The sequence below is a fragment of the Leptodactylus fuscus genome, chromosome 8, assembly GCF_031893055.1.
Source record: "Leptodactylus fuscus isolate aLepFus1 chromosome 8, aLepFus1.hap2, whole genome shotgun sequence".
Taxonomy (NCBI): Eukaryota; Metazoa; Chordata; class Amphibia; order Anura; family Leptodactylidae; genus Leptodactylus; species Leptodactylus fuscus.
This window is the reverse complement of record NC_134272.1, coordinates 15,051,025-15,073,050: the sequence shown is the minus strand read 5'-3', so window position 1 is coordinate 15,073,050 and position 22,026 is coordinate 15,051,025. Positions and strand designations below refer to the sequence as shown.

At 47.0% G+C, this 22,026-nt stretch overlaps 2 protein-coding genes across 4 annotated transcripts in view; both read left to right on the top strand.

Moving 5' to 3' along the window:
• Positions 1-167: 167 nt before the first annotated feature.
• On the top strand, positions 168-7,676 carry ALKBH5 (alkB homolog 5, RNA demethylase). Its single transcript, XM_075285201.1, has 4 exons — positions 168-1,015; positions 3,874-3,954; positions 5,402-5,542; positions 6,833-7,676. The coding sequence occupies exons 1-4, from the start codon at positions 336-338 to the stop codon at positions 7,017-7,019; spliced, it is 1,089 nt and encodes a 362-aa protein (XP_075141302.1). The 5' UTR covers positions 168-335; the 3' UTR covers positions 7,020-7,676.
• Positions 7,677-18,656: 10,980 nt separating this feature from the next.
• Positions 18,657-22,026, top strand: part of LLGL1 (LLGL scribble cell polarity complex component 1) — a 409,866-nt gene continuing 406,496 nt past the window's right edge. For all 3 annotated transcript variants that reach the window (XR_012717375.1, XM_075285190.1, XM_075285188.1), the window contains exon 1: positions 18,657-18,835. Coding sequence is in view for 2 of the 3 variants with exons in the window: in XM_075285190.1 (XP_075141291.1) it covers positions 18,755-18,835 (81 nt within the window). In the remaining variant the exon portion in view is untranslated. The remainder of the gene's footprint in view (positions 18,836-22,026) is intronic.

Here is a 22,026-nt window from a genome sequence, read left to right as displayed (position 1 = left end):
TAACGGTTGACTGTAAAGCTCCGTTCTCTTACGTAAGCAACTAAAACGCCAAGACGTCATTAAAGGGGCAGGCATTAACGGAGACAACCCTGTATCTCCGGGTCTTACACAGGCTCGAGGCGGCACATTGTTGCCCCGCCCACCGGCCTGATTGGCATCCCATTTGACCAATCCCAGTGAGGATCCCCTCATACCGGGCCTGTCACAGCGGCGGGCCGCTTGCGCAGCGAGAGCCGTTTTCTCCGGTTGTGTGGACGGGAAAGAGACGGTCAATGGCAGCGGCTCCCTGACTACCTGAACCTTCGGCCATGCCCGTGTCCAGCCCCGGGTGAGCAATGTCCTCCAGCGGTTACACCGACCTACGGGAGAAGCTGCAGTCTCTGTCCCGGGATCCCCCGCCGCCTCCGCCGACTGGGATGAAGAAGCGAAAGCAGCCGACGTCCGACACTGAGGAGGAGGGGGCCCTGTCCGAGCAGGAGGAGGAGGAAGCCCGCAAGGTGCGCTCCGGTATCCGCCAGGTCCGGCTCTTCTCCCCGGAGGAGTGCTCCCGTATCGAGGCCAAGATAGACGAGGTGGTGTCCCGGGCCGAGAAGGGGCTGTACCGGGAGCACACGGTGGACCGGGCCCCGCTACGCAACAAGTACTTCTTCGGGGAGGGCTACACGTACGGGGCGCAGCTACAGAAGCGGGGCCCTGGCCAGGAGCGGCTCTACCCCAAGGGCGAGGTGGACGAGATCCCGGAGTGGGTGCACGAGCTGGTCATCCGCCGCCTGGTGGAGCACCGCGTCATCCCCGAGGGCTTCGTCAACAGCGCCGTCATCAACGACTACCAGCCCGGCGGCTGCATCGTCTCCCACGTGGACCCCATCCACATCTTCGAGCGCCCCATCGTCTCCGTGTCCTTCTTCAGCGACTCCGCGCTCTGCTTCGGCTGCAAGTTCCAGTTCAAGCCCATCCGGGTGTCCGAGCCCGTGCTCTTCCTGCCGGTCCGCCGGGGCAGCGTCACCGTGCTCAGGTAACTGCTCGGGCGGCGCAGGTCAGACTCCCCCTGCAGGCTCCTGGTAGATCTAGTCTCGCTGGCTGGGACTTGTAGTCCTTGTGACCCTCACACCAGTCACTTCTGTGGTCTCTATTCTCCTCACTGGCTGGGACTTCAGGTCCTTCTCAGCTTCTTCCTCCTTCCAATTGTCTTATTGTCTGAGATTCCTTTGGACTGGTAGTAGCCAAGACATCTCCTAATAGTCCTCACCGCACTGGCTGGTACTTGTGGTTCTTCTGCCCCTCCCCCACCTTGTATATTCCCCTCAATGGCTGGCACTTGTGGTTCTTCTTACCACTTTGTAATCTCTGTATTGACTGTCTCTCCTACCTGTCACTTGCTGGAACTTGTAGTCCTTCTCCTCCACGGCTGGTACCTGTGGTCCTTCATCCCCAGTGATGTTTGTCCCCTCCCCCTCCTACCCTTGGCTGGCTGGGAGTTGTGTTCCTTATGAGCCCCCTCCTCCCAATCTTCTTACTGAGTTATGGTCCTTCCTACCTGTCCATGATAGTTCCCCCTCTTAGACCACCTGGTTCTGTTACCACAAGCTACGTGCCGCCATTACTCTTTGCCCCCATTGATCATGAGATTGGGGGTCTCTGAGTCCCCTCTGTGACTACTGGAGTGTGCGCTTGTGAGACTCTTCACTGCCTTCTATGGAAGTGAATTGAGCGGCGTTCACACATGGCCACAATCTCTCCATTCACACAAGGGATTTAAGAGGGGGCAGATCTCATGATCAATGGGGGTCCCGAAGGTCAGACCCTTACACTGTATCCTGTCCATAAATGTTAATGGGGAAACCCTTTTAGCTGATGTTTCCCATTATACGGGGGGTGGGGGGAGGATGTGCGTAGCTTGTCAGGTGGATATGACGCTGTGATACTAACACCCCCCCTCCCAATATGTACTGGGTCACCTCCCCCTGCCTGTGACTCTGACTCACGTGAGTAGGGGGCTATAAAATCCACCATGGAGATGATGTCTGACAGCTGTCACCCCCATCCTCCTATTGGCATGCACAGGGGGCTCAGCCAAACCCAAGTGTTGTAATTGAGTGGGAGGGGTATGACGTGGCATATGTCGGGGAGCATAGAACGGGAGATGAGCAGCCGCCAGACACGTCTGATGCCGCTTATCACACTCTAGGACATAGGAGTGGCCATATTGGAATCCACCATGACTGGTCCCGGTTTCATCTAACCATTGGGGTGCAGCCATAGACCCCTAACAGCTGGTGTACCACAAGTCTCAGCATGCCCTGACCGTGTTAGATGCCAACCAATACTAGGCCTGCTCGGCCTCCCCTCTCCTCATACGGTCACACATCAGCCAAATGTCAGTGACTTGGCCCTGCACCCCTGTGTGTGGGGGAGGGCACCATATAATGGAGGCTCCAGGTGCAGGTGCCGCTGCCAAGTGCGTATTTTGAGCTTCCTGTAAAACAAACTTGTAGCTGGTGTTTCCCTATAGGCAGGCGTGAGCAGCGCCCCTATTGGCATGTGCCAGTCTGAGAGCCCACGGACAAGGGCACCCATCATAACGTGACAGGTCGTGTTCCTATAGAATAACCTTATTAGCAGTTATGTAATCCAATTTCAGAGGGCACAGAGATTAGCCGCTAATCCGGATTATATCTGGATTATATTTATTCTCTCCTCAGAACCGGACCAACCACTTCCTGATGGGAGGGGGTCAGGTGTATTCTGGGGGCTCCTCCTGTAATCTGTCCAGGCTGCTGGTTTTATTGAGTTGTAACCCCCCCCCCCCCCCCCCCCCCCCCCCCCCGTTTCCAGATGGTTTAGGCCTGGCATTGTATTATAGTGGCAGGAAACATCAGAGGGCCACTGATGGTGACGGGTAAGACGGGCGCACCATATAAGCCTAAAACCAATTTACGTGGGCTGGCTGCTCCCTGATGAGGCATATTAATGTCACTGACAGGACTCTTACTATGGAGATTGCTTTTGTGTATTTCAGAATTGGGCATGTTCCTTACAGGCTGATCCTCGTAGAACCGTCCCTTTAACAGTTGTCTCTTCCAGGATTTCCATAGGCCTTTGTTCATCCTGGGCTTCCTGGTTCAGGACATGGCTGACAGTGCAGTATTACTAACACGTTGCCCAACTGCTGATGCCTGCTGTTGATGCCATGCGTCTCCTGACTTCTCTGTGTATCCCTGTGACTGCCCCGGGGGCCCCAGGTTGTGCTGGTTTCCAATTCGGGACACACTTGTGACTCGTCCTCAGTGTCCGTAATAGGAAAGTTGGAGGCGTGAAATAGGATCTGCAGCCTTGGTGCCAGCGTAAGGAGCAGGCCCTGGATTTGTGCCGTCCCCTGCTAGTGTAATGTGTGCATGCAGTTATAGAATTGGATACTACGGGATGGGTAAACTGCAGACATCCTTCCCCTACACCAGGAGGCGCTCATGAGCCGGGACCGTGCACTGATCTGCTGCTGATGCAATACACTTCATGTTGTGTGAACGTAGAAAGACAAGTGCGTACATTGATTCCATAATGTATCTGCGAACGTGGACGGCGGCCTCTACTACAGGATAAACCTTCCTGGGACTGGCTGCCGATGGTTGTAAAACGTCCTGCAGGGGGCAGCCTTCTCTTAATGTGGTAGACAAGGAAAGGCAATCATCTGTATCCTTGTGCGGTTATATCCTTCCTTCCTCATACACTTGAATCCAACCCATTGTTCTCTGTTATCAGCCATTGTTCGATGAGACTGACAGGAAGTGTAGTAGACCGCCGGCGCTCATCGTTGTTCGTATGTGACCGTTATAACGCTGTCGCTTTGGCTAACCGTGCGTGTCTTTCTTACAGTGGATATGCCGCCGATGAGATCACACATTGCATCCGACCGCAGGACATCAAGGAGCGGCGCGCTGTGGTAATACTTAGGAAGTAAGTAATAATCCGTACAATACATGGCGGCACCACCCGGGCCATGGCGGAGGGCTATCGGTAGTGCCCTTAGAGCACCAGGGTCGTACCCGCTTCTGCCCCTGCATGCAGCGTATGTTAGATGGGCATTGAAGCGAGCGGGGGATCGCTCGCAGTCTCTGAGCACCGGCACATGGGCCGCCTTATAGAACAGATCAGGAGTTTCCCCTCGGGCAGTGTGAAATCCACAAACCACGTGAGAGGAGGGTGAAACATCCTGCAGGAGCTCTCCTGGACACATTCATAGGGAGGAAGCGTTATTCATCGGGTATAGGGCCTTGTACGGCGAGCTTAGGCTGCGGGTATGCTTAAAGGGGAAGCCATATAATTGATGGCATTTCTTGTCCTAATTCTCAGATAAAAATGCCCCTTTAAGTCAGAATTATAATTGAGAAGGGGTTAAAGTTTCTTGTAAAGGATTACGGCCATGGATCTCATCCCAAGCGAGCAGCTTCATAAGCGATCTGATACTGTAAGTCCCTGTCATTGGTCCTATAACCGGGACAGGATTCGGACACTATAATACATAAGAATTAGTGGACCTCTCCCAAATACATTAAGGGCCAACCATGGCTAAAGGGGTTGTCCAGGGAGTCGTAATTTGCTTGCTGCTTCCAAGGGGTGTTTCATTCTTGGACTGGTAATCCTGGGTGGTTCCCACCTTGGGTCAGGTGATCACAACCTGTCCCCTGGGCGCTCTCCCTCCTCTTAGGTGCTTGGCTAGGCTATGGGGTTTGGTTCTGCCCCATTAGCTCAGGTAGCTGTAGTGTAATGTGGGGAGAAGGCTGAGCAACTGGGTCTTGGTTCTGATCACGTGACCCAGCCCTGAACCCCCAATACTAGGTTGGGTAAAACTCCCAGGTTAGGGGGCCACACGGTGGCTCAGTGGTTAGCACTGCAGCCTTGCAGCACTGGAGTCCTGGTGTTCAAATCCCGCCAAGGGCAGAAAACCATCTGCAAGGAGTTTGTATGTTCTCCCCGTGTTTGCATGGATTTCCATCCCATATTCCAAAAAAGACATACTGATAGCGAAAAATGTACATTGTGAGCTCTATGTGGGGCTCACAATCTACATTTAAAAAAAAACAAAAAACTCCCAGGTTAATCCATTAACATGATCACCAATGCATCTTACAGACTTGTGTATCTACACTTCGGATACAGGCGCTGACTGATTTTAGGTTCTTAGCCTGGCACGCCTCAGTGTCTTATTCGGGATGTATCTATATATACATTATAAATACATAAATATATATATATATATATATATATATATATATAATATATATATATATAAATATATATATATATATATATATATATATATATATATATATATATATAAATGCAGGGAGCGGTTTACTATTGGAATTGTTCTGACTTATTGTTTTTTTTTCTTGTATAACAGAACAAGGACAGAAGCCCCCCGGCTGGAGACAAAGTCCCTGAGCGGCAGTTATCAGCCTGAGAGGTTATCCGGTAGTAACCGGCAACATATCCTGAAACCAAAGCGGTCCCACCGCAAGGCTGACCCTGACGCAGCTCACCGGTAAGCGGCGGTCTCCATGGGTATCCCCGGTGTGATGGCGTTACTGAGCTGTACGACCCCTGTAATGCGCCCCCTACTGCACTTCTCTAAGCCTTTTGATTTTCATGTTTTTTCTGCTGAATTTGGTGTAAACCTTGCAGAAAGCTGAGCCTCACTGATGGCTATGAGAGAGAATATACGTAATACAGTCACATACTGAGGCCTCGTTCAGCACATGCTGCCTGTCTCTGCATGGCAAAGCTGTGTGTGTGGGACTTCGGCACTAAAATGACCCAAATATTCCGTCCAGATTATTCCTTATTCTCTATTACAGGATGCTGTTACTCTAAGGCAGGGAGGTTCTTGCCTCATAGTGGAGTGTAAATTCAAGAGGTTCTTCCAAACTAGATGTTCATAACCTGTCCTTATGGACATGAATAACAGATCAGTGGGGTCCAACACGTGGTAATCTGCTCTGTACTGTCAGGTGTAATCTGAGGCCGTCTGTATGATCTATGAGCGGAGTCTAGTCAGACAGTAGGGACGTGGCTATTACATGATGCCCTTTGTGTGGTAGAGGTGCCGGGTCGTGGCAGCTCCATATCTCTACAAGTGACTTGCTATAGAGCACCATGCACACAGATGACCCTGCACTGGAATTAGTCTGCTACCTGGCGCCCCTGCATTACTGCAGCTCCCCTGTCTGCTATATATAGTATGGGGCATGGCAAGGCAGGACTCCAGGTATCATAGATCACTGATGCAATGTATGGAGCTGCATGGATGCTCCATGTTAGGGGAGGACTAAAACTTAAAAAGACAGGATAAAATTCAGGCAATTTTGCCATTTGAGGGAGTATTAGTTTTTTGGGTTTTTTTTTCTACCTCCTAACTTTTATTTAGGCACATGACCAAGTATCCTTCCAATGTGGGACAGAGTTTGGCTGCATCTTGCTGCAAGCGCTGTCCCACTTCATAAGCATACTCAGCCGTTGTAAGGGGTCCATGACAGACTGATGCTCCTCCCTATGTCAAGCTCTCCTAGGTGCACAGCTTTCTCTTGTGCCGCCATGAGCCTCGCTGTCCTCTTCATTGCCTGCATTATTATTATTACTTACCTTTTGCATCACCTTGTTAGAAAGTTAGCAGCAGAACCCACGAGAGCAGCAGACAAGGTGATCACTCAGCTTTCTGCAGCTCTTCCCACTTGTGCAGGACATATCTGTCTCTTCAATGAATGGGGGTGGGGGGGGATGCCATAGTCAGATGTCTATCTGTGTATACCTGACCCCCTGTCGTCTTCCACCACAGACCCCGCATTCTGGAAATGGATAAAGAGGAGAACAGAAGGTCGGTGCTTTTACCAAAACCAAGGAGACGAAGCAACTTCAGCTCAGAGAACTATTGGCGGAGGCCTTATGATTATGTGGACAGCTATACAGAAACAGGAGAGGACGAGGACAGCCCAGCCCGCAAAGTTAAAATGAGGCGTCACTGAGGCATCTCCTCCAAGGACTCTGCGCCCCGCTCGGTGGACTGTGGAACTACATATATATATATATATATAACTTCTTCCTCTACCACGGCTGCATTGGAAGGCCCAGTCCTGTCTCTTGTCTGAGTCGATGCACCACCATGTCCTGGATCCAGTCTCGCTGTCCAGCTTGTTTGTCCTTTTTATCTGTATGTGGGTCAGCAGTACGCCCGATGGGGCCGTCCCTTTACCCGGCGACCTGCGCTCACTTTGAAGGAGACCTACACCCAAGGCTTTCAGGAAGGGGTTAGGGGGGGAGGGCAGCGGTGTGGTTACTACCTTTCACTATTTAGTTTTGCATTTTTTTCTTTTAATTTTTTTCTGTCCCTGAAATACAGGAGAGAAAATACAAGTCACAGGTGGCGAAGAGGCGCCAGCGGGTACCCGCACCGTCCTGCTGCTGCCTCACCCCCACCCCCCCTTCTTATAAGAAGAAACAAATTTAGGCATCGTCTTAAATGTTTTTGCAATGATTAAATGTTCCAGAGAAATCCAGATGTTTTATTTCTAGTGATATAAGCACTAATAATTAATAATAAAGTATACGAGCAGATCGGTTTTTATTCTGTACTGCCTCCAGTCGTCTGTAAATTATCCAATTAAATTCTGTTTTTGCTGAAATCGCCGAGATCCTGTTTATATGAGCGCCGGGAGCTGAATTGTTAAAGGGGTTGTCTACTGAAAGGAATGTGGATTAAAGGGAGTGTGGACTCCTAAATCACTACTTATAGGGTTAATAAGCTGCACCCCCTACTCATTAGCCATTGGTATCAGTCAGTGTACCAGGATGAGCGCAGCGCCATACACTGTGTAATGGTCAGGAAAGGTACTGCACTCTCAGGCCCATTCAAGACAGAAGGAAAAAAAAACATCTTCTTGGGATATCCCTTTAAGCCCTGAACTTCCTCTGTGTGCCAAGATCATAGAAATAATTAGTCCTACGTGGCAGTGCCTCCATAACCCCCCTCCAGTTGGATTTCCCAATCTGCAGCCTCTCTGCCATGCTGTGTAATGCTGTAGCCCCGGATCAGCGCTCCCTCTGGGCTTTGTCTGATGTAACGAAGTCCGTCCTGTTGTCGGCTGCTCTGCAGTAACCCCGCTGCTCTTCACATTAACCTTTAACGGGACCAGTGTATTTATAGTTTCCTGCCTGCTCAGTCAGTGGGTGCAGGTCTATGGTGGTGGTAAATGATACCTGGTCCTCTTTAGGGTCTCCATACCCAAAATACAGTATTACGTGCTAGTAACAAAGTAAACCGCCATATGAGTTGTACCATAGAAGCAGCTCTGCTGAGTACATGTTCCCAGGCCAGGAATATGGCTCTTAATACCCAGCCCCTTTCTTTTATTTAAGGCTTTGCGGGGCAGTGATCTTGTGTACTGCTGAATGTGGTCCATGCATTGTTTCCAGTGAGCGCAGCTCTGGAGTATAATACTGGATGTAACTCAGGATCAGTACAGGATAAGTAATGTAATGTATGTACACAGTGACTGCACCAGCAGAATAGTGAGCGCAGCTCTGGGGTATAATACCGGATAAGTAATGTATGTACACAGTGACTGTGCCAGCAGAATAGTGAGCACAGCTCTGGGGTATAATACAGGATAAGTAATGTAATGTATGTACACAGTGACTGTACCAGCAGAATAGTGAGCGCAGCTCTGGGGTATAATACAGGATAAGTAATGTAATGTATGTACACAGTGACTACACCAGCAGAATAGTGAGCGCAGCTCTGGGGTATAATACAGGATAAGTAATGTATGTACACAGTGACTGTACCAGCAGAATAGTGAGCGCAGCTCTGGGGTATAATACAGGATAAGTAATGTATGTACACAGTGACTGCACCAGCAGAATAGTGAGCGCAGCTCTGGGGTATAATACAGGATGTAACTCAGGATCAGTACAGGATAAATAATGTAATGTATGTACAGTGACTGCACCAGCAGAATAGTGAGCGCAGTTCTTTTAGATTTAATACACTCGCGTGGTGAGCTTATGTGCTATATGTCTGTAGCTTTCCTCATTCATTTCTGTGTTACACTAAACAATGGCATACGCTATGGGAAGAAGTCTGGTCAACCATAATTGGGGATATTAGAGCGAACACCAATTATTGGCATATATTGGGCACAGTGTTTGCCCACAGACTGCCATGTTTAGAAGTCTTAGGCATGCTCACATCATAGATGGTAAGTGTCCAGGGGTCAGCAGCAGGACGGATGTGTGTGGGTGCAGAAGACTCAGCAGCGCCCTCTGGAGAAGTGGCAATATCTAAAGATGCAGCTCGGCCTTCATTCACCTGGGGTACAGATCCAGTTCACTGCACCAGGCTGTATCTAAATAGCCCCCCCCCCCCCCATGGTGCACAGGCTTTGGGCACCTACCTACCCTCCAGCTCTCATCATACACTGTCTGCAGTTTTGAGCAAAGGCTAAATAAAGCAACTTATATATTTCTGCCCATTGACCCTAAATGTGGAGTAACCTCTGTGTTTTAGGATTTGTGATGTAAGTGACTTATACAATGTCTGTGAGTCAGATCAGTGATAGAGACAATCAGAACAGACCACCACTAGGTGGCGCCAAATAACTATGAGCTTATCTGTAGTGTAGGGTATAGTAGCAGGTCACAACTCTAATCCTGTATATATGTATGGCCTTAGTACGGCATCACAAGGCGTACATATTATATATAATATATTCCCTTCCTCTGTCTTAGGCTCCTCTACTGATATACATAAACTTAAAACAATATGGGCAACCCTTGAAAAGATGATGAGGGTGGAGTTCCCCTTTAAATGGACATATCACAGTGTCGCAGATCAATGAAGCTATGGAATCGGGATGACAACAACTTTCCAATGTTCCTAGCACAGGCCATTTAGTAAACTCTAGTTTTTGTCTATTATTCTTCTTCATATAATTCCCATTGGGTTGTTCTCCAGCTCTCCCAAGTCATACATTGAAATACAGGAATCTTGGAAAGCTGGGTGACAACCTTTGGTCTGGATGACTGGATCTGTGTGAATGGCGGGTCTGTAGACACGGGGCTCTATATAGGGCTCTGTTCTAGGATCTCTATCAATGGGGGGGTCAGGTATTTGCTTACATAAGGGGTCTGGTCTTGACTCTGTATATGGAATGAGTCCGGTGTGTGTATATATGGAGGAAGATCTGTGGCCCCTGGACTGGGATCTGTATACATGGAGAGTCTGGTCTTCAGTCTGTACATAGAAAGGGGTTTGGTCCTGGATCTGTATACATGATGGGCCTGATTTGTGGGCTATATAGATAAAGGACCCGGTCTTCAGTCTGTGTATATAAGGGGTCTGGCGTCTGTATACAATATCTGTGGTCTCTATATATTAGGGGTCTGGTATATAGAGTTACATTTCTCTACATGTCTTATTTTGGGGGTCTATATTTGGAGCATACCGGCAAACATATTGCGCGCTGCTTTGTATGACACTATTGTGAATCCCCCCACGTTGTCTAGTATATACGGTATATCTACCACCCCGTATGGTGCGTTTGTACATAAACATGGCGGCCAGATCAGGATGGGACTGGCGACGTTAGTCCAGAATCAGCGGGGTTAATCTGCCACTCAGACACCACTGCCGCTTCTTCCTGACCTAATTATAATCTCACCGAGACGTTTGATGGCAGATGCTACCGGCTTCCCGCGGACTACAGGTCACATGATCACCGCGGCCTGATATCGCTTCATTAATGCCAATTAGGCCCCGAACATCCCCCCAATTATACTAAGAGGGTTAGGAGTAGGAACTCAGGACATGGTGAACTCTGCCGAACCTCCCTGTTCAGTGCTATTACGGAAGGTGTCGGCAAGGGTTAAAGGGGTATTCCCAATGTATAAGGTGATTGCATATGGTAGGACAGACCATGACCCGGGGCGTAACTAAGGGGTGCGCAGAGGGTGAGGTCGCACACAGGCCCTGGCGCATTAGGGGGTCTCAGATGTCTCTTCCCAAGATTATGAGCCAAGTACCATACATTATAGTCGGGGGCCTGGTACAAATTTTGCCATGACTTTACGATTGGTGGTGGGCCGACCTCTGGGACCCCCAATGATCCAGGTTATATGGGGGGCTGTAGTGCTGATTTAGTACTGTATCCCCCCCTGGTGGTCAGGGTAATACAGTGCAGAAGATTTAAAGGGGACTCCATGCTAAATCAGTCCTGCAGCCCCCCTTAGGACAAGTCGGACCCCCACGCATTATGAAGTCATGTCCTAGCAATACACAGTCCCTTCATTCCCTTCAACCATTTCTTAGATGAGATTCTGGCAAAGCGGAGTTCTCCCATTGTAGTTTTCACCCAACTTTCTCCCAAATGGCTATTCAGGCAAAATTATCCCCCATATTTTTTTATTATCACTCAGGAAAGTTGGGTTAAAGCCTTGTCGGAGCTAAAACGATGGCTGTCACCCAGCTTTCCCAGAAACAGGTATAACCATGAAACAGCTGGATAGCGTTTAGGGGGGAATTCACTTTAACAATTATCCTAATAATGGAGGATTTTCGTTTTAAGCGTCCTGGATGGCGTCCGACCCAAATCTCGGAGGTTAAACTGGAAATGAAATGAAACCACAAGGAATTTACTGATCTTGTTATCTTATTTTTTTGCTTCTCGTAGGATCGCTGCGCATTTAATCGTCTGCAGATGTTGACCTCACGAGGGACGACTACAGGAAGAGGGAGGGACAAACCGAGACAAACATCTGATCCTTCCCCATGATATCATCTACAGCATTATTACATCCATCCCAGTACTTGTCCCTGTGCCAGAGGAGCTGACAATCTAACGGCTCCATCACACAACACTACATGGACCAAGGTATCAACATCTTGTTTACAGACGAGTATCCAAAGGAAAATACTACAAGAAGAAAAGTATGTGCCCCCGCTCTTGGCTGGTTCAGCTTCACCTATTACAGGTGCAGAGAATCTGCGGAGACAAAGATGGGCGTTATTGTAGTAAGGAAGAGCTTGTGGTGACCTTGGCAATGTCATAAGATGTCACCTCACCAGCAAGTCACATCATGTCTGCCCTAAGACACAACAAGTAACCATAGAGCCCCATTATACCACAAGTACACAACCGAAGTCAGCTCCAGGTTCAGGAAAGATTAGTAATGTGATATACGTAATATATAATGAATGTGATGTACAGGGATAATACACACAGTGATGTCACAGTACAGGATAATACACACAGTGATGTCACAGTACAGGATAATACACGCAGTGATGTCACAGTACAGGATAATACACGCAGTGATGTCACAGTACAGGATAATACACACAGTGATGTCACAGTACAGGGATAATACACACAGTGATGTCACAGTACAGGGATAATACACACAGTAATGTCACAGTACAGGATAATACACGCAGTGATGTCACAGTACAGGATAATACACACAGTGATGTCACAGTACAGGGATAATACACACAGTAATGTCACAGTACAGGATAATACACACAGTGATGTCACAGTACAGAGATAATACACACAGTGATGTCACAGTACAGGGATAATACACACAGTGATGTCACAGTACAGGGATAATACACACAGTGATGTCACAGTACAGGATAATACACACAGTGATGTCATAGTACAGGGATAATACACACAGTGATGTCGCAGTACAGGATAATACACACAGTGATGTCACAATACAGGATAATACACACAGTGATGTCACAGTACAGGGATAATACACACAGTGATGTCACAGTACAGAGATAATACACACAGTGATGTCACAGTACAGAGATAATACACACAGTGATGTCACAGTACAGGGATAATACACGCAGTGATGTCACAGTACAGGATAATACACACAGTGATGTCACAGTACAGAGGTAATACACACAGTGATGTCACAGTACAGGATAATACACACAGTGATGTCATAGTACAGGGATAATACACACAGTGATGTCACAGTACAGAGATAATACACACAGTGATGTCACAGTACAGAGATAATACACACAGTGATGTCACAGTACAGGATAATACACACAGTGATGTCACAGTACAGGATAATACACACAGTGATGTCATAGTACAGGGATAATACACACAGTGATGTCACAGTACAGGATAATACACACAGTGATGTCACAATACAGAGATAATACACACAGTGATGTCACAGTACAGGGATAATACACACAGTGATGTCACAGTACAGAGATAATACACACAGTGATGTCACAGTACAGGATAATACACACAGTGATGTCACAGTACAGAGATAATACACACAGTGATGTCACAGTACAGGGATAATACACACAGTGATGTCACAGTACAGAGATAATACACACAGTGATGTCACAGTACAGGGATAATACACACAGTGATGTCACAGTACAGAGATAATACACACAGTGATGTCACAGTACATAGATAATACACACAGTGATGTCACAGTACAGGATAATACACACAGTGATGTCACAGTACAGAGATAATACACACAGTGATGTCACAGTACAGAGATAATACACACAGTGATGTCACAGTACAGAGATAATACACTCAGTGATGTCACAGTACAGGGATAATACACACAGTGATGTCACAGTACAGGGATAATACACACAGTGATGTCACAGTACAGAGATAATACACACAGTGATGTCACAGTACAGGATAATACACACAATGATGTCACAGTACAGGATAATACACACAGTGATGTCACAGTACAGGGATAATACACACAGTGATGTCACAGTACAGAGATAATACACACAGTGATGTCACAGTACAGGGATAATACACACTGTGATGTCACAGTACAGAGATAATACACACAGTGATGTCACAGTACAGAGATAATACACACAGTGATGTCACAGTACAGAGATAATACACACAGTGATGTCACAGTACAGGATAATACACACAATGATGTCACAGTACAGGATAATACACACAATGATGTCACAGTACAGGATAATACACACAGTGATGTCACAGTACAGGGATAATACACACTGTGATGTCACAGTACAGAGATAATACACACAGTGATGTCACAGTACAGAGATAATACACACAGTGATGTCACAGTACAGAGATAATACACACAGTGATGTCACAGTACAGAGATAATACACACAGTGATGTCACAGTACAGAGATAATACACACAGTGATGTCACAGTACAGGATAATACACACAGTGATGTCACAGTACAGAGATAATACACACAGTGATGTCACAGTACAGGATAATACACACAATGATGTCACAGTACAGGATAATACACACAATGATGTCACAGTACAGGATAATACACACAGTGGTGTCACAGTACAGAGATAATACACACAGTGATGTCACAGTACAGGATAATACACACAGTGATGTCACAGTACAGAGATAATACACACAGTGATGTCACAGTACAGGATAATACACACAATGATGTCACAGTACAGGATAATACACACAGTGATGTCACAGTACAGGGATAATACACACAGTGATGTCACAGTACAGAGATAATACACACAGTGATGTCACAGTACAGGGATAATACACACTGTGATGTCACAGTACAGAGATAATACACACAGTGATGTCACAGTACAGAAATAATACACACAGTGATGTCACAGTACAGAGATAATACACACAGTGATGTCACAGTACAGGATAATACACACAATGATGTCACAGTACAGGATAATACACACAATGATGTCACAGTACAGGATAATACACACAGTGGTGTCACAGTACAGGATAATACACACAGTGATGTCACAGTACAGAGATAATACATAGTGATATATCACACATATAATCAATGTACAGTAACTGTGACCTCAGATAGTAAAAATATATACCGTATGACAGCAAAAAAATAATACAACTAAGTAGAGATCATGCGCACAGCAGGGGTTAGTTATGGGGCTCCAAAACAAAATTTGGGAGGTTAGATGGCATCTTACCCATCACTATCAGAATCTTACCTCTATTTGCCTCCTTGGTCCATGTCTGCTCTCCTGGTACTTATGTCCATAGCTCTCTACATGTACTGCCATAGTTATTACTAGCTGCACCTTATATCCGAGCTGAAATGGCCCCCTTAGTTTTTGGGACCTATAGGTGGCTACTATTACGTCCTATCACCCTTGGAGCTGTTATGGTGAGGGGCGCACATACAAGAGGACAGGGCCACAACTAGTGTGATAAAGTTATCAGGTTTGCAACCTGTTTCCACTCATTGACAGCAAGCGGAGATCTTAAAACTGGCAAGGAACTGAAACACAACATCTATTAGAAGCTGCTGAATATTTCATTACACAATGATAACGTTTCCGTATCTTCAGAAGCCTGGATATAATGGGTAACCCTCAGGAAATGGTTATCGGTTACTCGTCCTCAAGGTTCCTTTAAAACTGAACTTCTGCAAACAAGACACATATATGATTCATGAGATGACACGTGGAAGGAAATCACAAGACTAATATTCCATTGTCTGGCGTTTTGTGTTCAAAATAAAAACAGATTTGAGATAGCGCTGGGGGCATTGTCATCAGGGTTCGCTTCCCTTTGCTGCTTCAGGGGAATTTGTCGCCAAATTTTTATGTTAAGCGTACGTCTTAAGAATTTATGGTGATATTTTTTTTTAAATATTTCATATATATATATATATATATATATATATATATATATATATATATATATATATATATATATATAACTATATCATGCAATGTTCACCCTGACCACCAAGCCTAATAATAAGCAGACAATTGCCAATTCTGCAGAGGTTTTCTTTTCAGCAGTCACCTCATATACAATATAGACAGCATCATAATAGTACAGAATACAGAATGCAGATGTGAACCAGGCCTCCTTTACAGGCATCAGAGGACACCGTGTGCACCAAGTAAAACTTCCCCCACCAATACTCCACCTCCGCCAGTATGGCCTGCTGAATCTGTCAGGAAGGGTCCATCCATTCCTTCTAACTGCCCCAAATTCTGCCCCCCACCAGGGGTCTCTAATAATGTGACCATTTGGTGTAGTTTATTATCCATTATGCTGCAATACTCTCTTGCAACATAAGGGGGCACTGTTTGGTTGTCCTGTGGATGAACCACAGCTGCAGTACCATTTTTAACCACTAGATGATGTCTTTCCCCTCCAGACTAATAGCTATAGAGGGGTAACATGGGGCTCCATCTGCAAATCTGTGATAGAGCCGCCATATACTGCTTATATTAATGGCGTCTCCTGGGACACTATGACCTGGGTGTGACTGCTACCTCTGCAGCCTCTATACACCGTGGATACCAGGAAGAAACCCAACGGACCCCATTGTAGTCTATGCGGTAACCCGGGTCTATGGGGTTCTGTTTTTTGGGTCCCCAAGTGGACCCGAAGAGTAGAAACCCAACGCGAAGATGTAGCACGCCATAGACTACCTACTGTAACAAGACAATAGCAAACATGGACAAATCCTTTAAATATTGAGGCAACATCTGAGTAGGATGCGGGAGGGGGGGTCGGTGTTACTACATCGGACATTCAGGAGTTTGGGAATAGAATGGGACAACTCTGTGGGAGCCATTTTGGATATTTGATGACAACCCCGTGAGGATCCCTAGAAATGATGACGTGAATTTGGGACAGATGATGGACAATCCTTGTGTTTGCTGTCCTGGTCACCATGTTGGTTGTCACCCAGCTTTTCCAGATACAATGGTGAAGGATAACGAAACAGTCCAAACGAAACGCTGTCTGTGTTACCCATAGGGGTAACATCAACAGGGGCAGATTTTAGCTATGACGGTTTCATAAAACGTCTTTAGTTACGATACTGTAAGGCTCTGTTCAGACCATCACAAATTTGGGCCGTGGGTACTCGATTTCATGAATCCCTCATAGTCTCTATTGAGGGATCCGTGAAAATGGACGCAAATAGGATATGTGTTACTTATTGAGGGTCTGATAGAACGGACTATCAAAAACACATGTGACTAGCCCTATTGAAATCAATTGAGTGACGTCCGTTAATATCGCTTGTGTGAATTGGGCCCAAATGGCTTTCAGCTACCTATTATGGGCAGGAAATGGTGTCCATTTAGGGCCCCCATTAAACTTCTCATGAAACTGTTAAGTGGCAATGGCGGTCATATTATACTAATTATAGAGTCGGAGTCTGCCCCATATATAGCGGCGCTCATGCTGGCGCTCCATTTGGTGAAGGGTGAAGGATCCCTGATCCAATGATCAGCGACGGTCCCATCAGTCAGCCCCTCACCAATGATCTGATTCCCTGTCCTATGAATAGGGGGTAACTTTGAGGCCAACCCCTATAACTCCTTTATCATGGTCGTAAAAACTAACGCAAGCCGTTTCAGTCCTTTTCCATGAAGGCGCAGCTATGATGATGAGAAATACTGTATACCTAGTGCTGCTGATCTTTCCATCCACCATGAGTTAAGGTTCATTCACATGCAGGAAGATGGCGCTGATTCTGGCGTGGAATCTGGGTCAGAATCAGCGCTGAAAAAAAAGCCTCCCATTGACTTCAATGGGTTCCGTTTTCCGTGCGGAGAACGGAACCCATTGAAGTCAATGGTAGGCTTATTTTTCAGCGCTGATTCTGACGCGAGGCTGATGGACGTTACAATGATCATTGGGGCGAGTGGACACCTCAACCTTTGGAAACGGCGCAGAATTGATAGATATATAATGGGGGAATATATTCAGATTGGCGTTTCCTACGTCCGCCTTAATAAAGTCACCAACTGGCGCGATGTGCATTTATATTATCAAGAGTCTCCGGCCTCTTATGCTGTGTTCACATCTTCGTCGGTTTTTCCGATTTTCCTGTCTACTGGAGGACCCAAAGAATGGAAAGCGGTCTAATGGCGGCAACAACAGACCCAGGGACCCCATTGACTATGACGGGGTAATGGGGTCACTTGGATGCCTGTTATTTCAGTGCTGGGGGTTCCAATCGGAGACTTTGAGGCGGATTTGGGTGTAACGTTAATAAATCGGTTGTGATGATACTTTTCTGGTGTGAGTTAGAATAAATTTGTCACTGCCGCGAATGATATGGCGCAAGAAAAGACGTGTAACAAACCCGCCACTGCGGCACCCATCTATGCCTGGAAACCATTGTACTAAGGTTAGTAAATTCCCCCGGTATATTAGAAATTTTGATGAATTCTTCATCATATTATGGATAAAACTTTATTGTATGCTATTGGTGTTTACATGTCATCAGAAGGAATGCTGGGAATTGTAGTTCACAAGGCTGGAGGGTGTCAGGTTGTGGGCTCAGGGGTAAACTACATGGGCCCTGGGCAGCAGCTGTAGGGGCAGCACCAGGATGTGGATACTATAAACCTAAACAAAACTTCTCGTAGAAACTACATCTCCCATAATGCTTTGCGCCGACCAGCGCATGCGCACACGCCCGGGTTGAATCTGTTCAGCGGAGCCGCGGCTGCCAGATTACCCGTAGAGAGGGGAGTCAGGATCCGCCGCCTGTGATTGGCTGAGGCGCACGTCAATCACAGCCCGGGCTGGATCAAGTTGCCCGGCCGCTGGTGTGAGTGAGCGCTGGCTGCGGAGAGTGGCGGCCGCGGTGTGAGCGCAGGGAGCCGGCCAAGATGATGAAGTTTCGCTTCAGGCGGCAGGGGCACGACCCCCAGCGGGAGAAGATCAAGCAGGAGCTGTTCGCCTTCAACAAGGTGCGGGGCCGGGGTGCGCGGGGGCCCCCAGTGGGACTGTGACTGGGGGAGCCCTCAGGGCTGGGGTGGTCACGTGTACCCCAATATATTCAGCCTGGGTGTCGTAGGGAGGCTTCACTGTGACCTCTTATATCGGTATGGGTGAGACCTAATACTGTGTAAAGGACACTGGGGGGCGCTGTCATCATGTGGGGGTCTGCATGTGAGCACCCCTATATACTAAGGCCTGTCTGTGCAGTGTACCCCATCTTTAGGGGGCTGGGTGCAGTGTGGACCCCATTATTTGCAGGTATTGTGTGGACCGGGGGTTGTGAATGGTGGGACCCTTATTGATAGGTAAAGTGCTTTATTTTTGGGGAGGCTTTCAGTGTCTGGTGGGCTCCAGAAGGTGCTGTGCTGTGGTCACGTGAGACCCCCCATCCCCTGCACCTCTAAGTAGACCAGAGGGGGGGGAAGGGGGTATCAGGACCCAAACACAGGGGGCAGACATGGCTGAAGGGGGTGACAATGCAGACAGCTAGTCCAGGTGCCTTGGTATCAATGAATATGGGGAGTCTGTGGTGTACTGCTATACTGGAGGAGTATGGGGGGGGGGGAGTCTGTGGTGTACTACTATACTGGAGGAGTATGGGGGGGGGGTCTGTGGTATACTGTGGGTGTATGTAGGTTATTTATTTACCCCCCCCCCCTCTGTATTTTTATATTAGATGTCTAAGTACAGACCATAATATTTAATCAACATAGAAAGTAAAGGGGAAGTCCCACAATATAAATAACTGAAGCCAAAAGGAGAGCATGTACCATGCTCATCCACCCAGATAGCTGAGTGCTGTATACATTTATTCTTATCACCCCCATCTATCAGTTATCACATATTCTGCAATCAAGGAAGACAATCATTACTTATCCTGTATTATACTCCAGAGCTGCGCTCACTATTCTGCTGGTACAGTCACTGTGTACATACATTACATTACTTATCCTGTATTATACTCCAGAGCTGCGCTCACTATTCTGCTGGTACAGTCACTGTGTACATACATTACATTACTTACCCTGTATTTTACTCCAGAGCTGCGCTCACTATTCTGCTGGTGCAGTCACTGTGTACATACATTACTTATCCTGTATTATACTCCAGAGCTGCGCTCACTATTCTGCTGGTGCAGTCACTGTGTACATACATTACTTATCCTGTATTATACTCCAGAGCTGCGCTCACTATTCTGCTGGTGCAGTCACTGTGTACATACATTACATTACTTATCCTGTATTATACTCCAGAGCTGCGCTCACTATTCTGCTGGTGCAGTCACTGTGTACATACATTACATTACTTATCCTGTATTATACTCCAGAGCTGCGCTCACTATTCTGCTGGTGCAGTCACTGTGTACATACATTACATTACTTACCCTGTATTATACTCCAGAGCTGCGATCACTATTCTGCTGGTGCAGTCACTGTGTACGTACATTACATTACTTATCCTGTACTGATCCTGAGTTACATCTTGTATTATACTCCAGAGCTGCGCTCACTATTCTGCTGGTGCTGTTATCACACACATCCCTAACTGCTGAGTTTCTACATTGCAGGAGGATGTTGGATTTCACTACATCGGCTTACTATAAGGTGTTTGAGGTAGAGACCACCAACTGCCTTCAATTGAAAAGCAAGGAATACAGTGAGATTTCAGCTCTGAGATGAGTGCAGCTCTGGAGTATAATACAGGATAAGTAATGTAATGTATGTACACAGTGACTGCACCAGCAGAATAGTGAGTGCAGCTCTGCAGTATAATACAGGATAAGTAATGTAATGTATGTACACAGTGACTGCACCAGCAGAATAGTGAGCGCAGCTCTGCAGTATAATACAGGATAAGTAATGTAATGTATGTACACAGTGACTGCACCAGCAGAATAGTGAGTGCAGCTCTGGAGTATAATACAGGATGTAATATGTATTGTTGACTTTTCTATGCATATATTCTATATAGGAGTCCATGCGGGAGACCACTAGGATAATTTACCATGTCAGACAGGTCATAGGGGTCACAGTGACGACTTGCTGCCACGTGTAAGTTCTGGGTCAGACCTCAATACTGTTGAACAGGTGTAATGTAAGAACGCAGAAGAGGAGCCACGAATAGTCTCAAGAATGTACAAGGAGAACGCTCAGGAAGTGGTGAGGGCCGGGTGTACTGATCGTGTGAAAAGCCAGAATGCGGTAACCTGCCGCCGCCGGGGGGTGTGGGGGTGTGTGTATGTTTACCACCTGTTACCCAATGTGAGGAGAGCTGGTCCAGGCTGCAGCTTCGGCTCTGAGAGGTTCTAGGTCTCTTTGGTTTGTTTGAAAGAGAAGGAACCAGAGCGCCCCCCAAGGATGTGCAGGGCAGATACTAAGAGATGGCGCCTCTATTGTGGGCAGGAATGGAAGATGACGGAGGGAGACTGATGCATCAGGGACCCTCTGCTGTATGGAATTGTTGTTAGCGGCCATTGACATGACCATGGTGTCCAGGTAGACCGTACAGGAGGAGTATCGCCTGTCCTTAAAGGGGGTGCTCTCCACTAGATATAGGATCACTTGCAGATTGGTGGGCTCCAACCACTCGGACGCCCACTGATCAGGTGATCTCGGCAGTAGTTGGGCACCTCGTACACCGCTCTATTCATTTCTATGGGAGTGCTGGAGATGGGGACGCACTGCACTTCAGGTAATACTAGCACACCCATTGAAATGGAGAGGTGTGCACACTGCCCTATTAATCTGATCAGTAGGGGGCTTGTGATCTGATGGGAGGTAACTTGCTTTCGTGGGAAAATCACTTTAAAATTATCTCTTCATGGTCCACGTCTGGTTTTTGCTTCCAAACTGAAATCTGATTGTGTCTGGGCACCCGTACTGGAAACTGTCAGCAAGCTTGTTGTGAGACCCACCCAGAACAGCTCAATATCTGCTGTACTATAGGATGTCCTGTAAGGCCGGGAAACATGGGGAACACACACTGTAGAGTTTTCTGCGTGGAATTTCTGTACCATGTTTACCTGCAGCTGTCATCTTACTGTAACCACGGTGTGTGCCCTAACTGACTCCCAGCAGAATAGTGAGCGCAGCTCTGGAGTATAATACAGGATAAGTAATGTAATGTATATACACAGTGACTGTACCAGCAGAATAGTGAG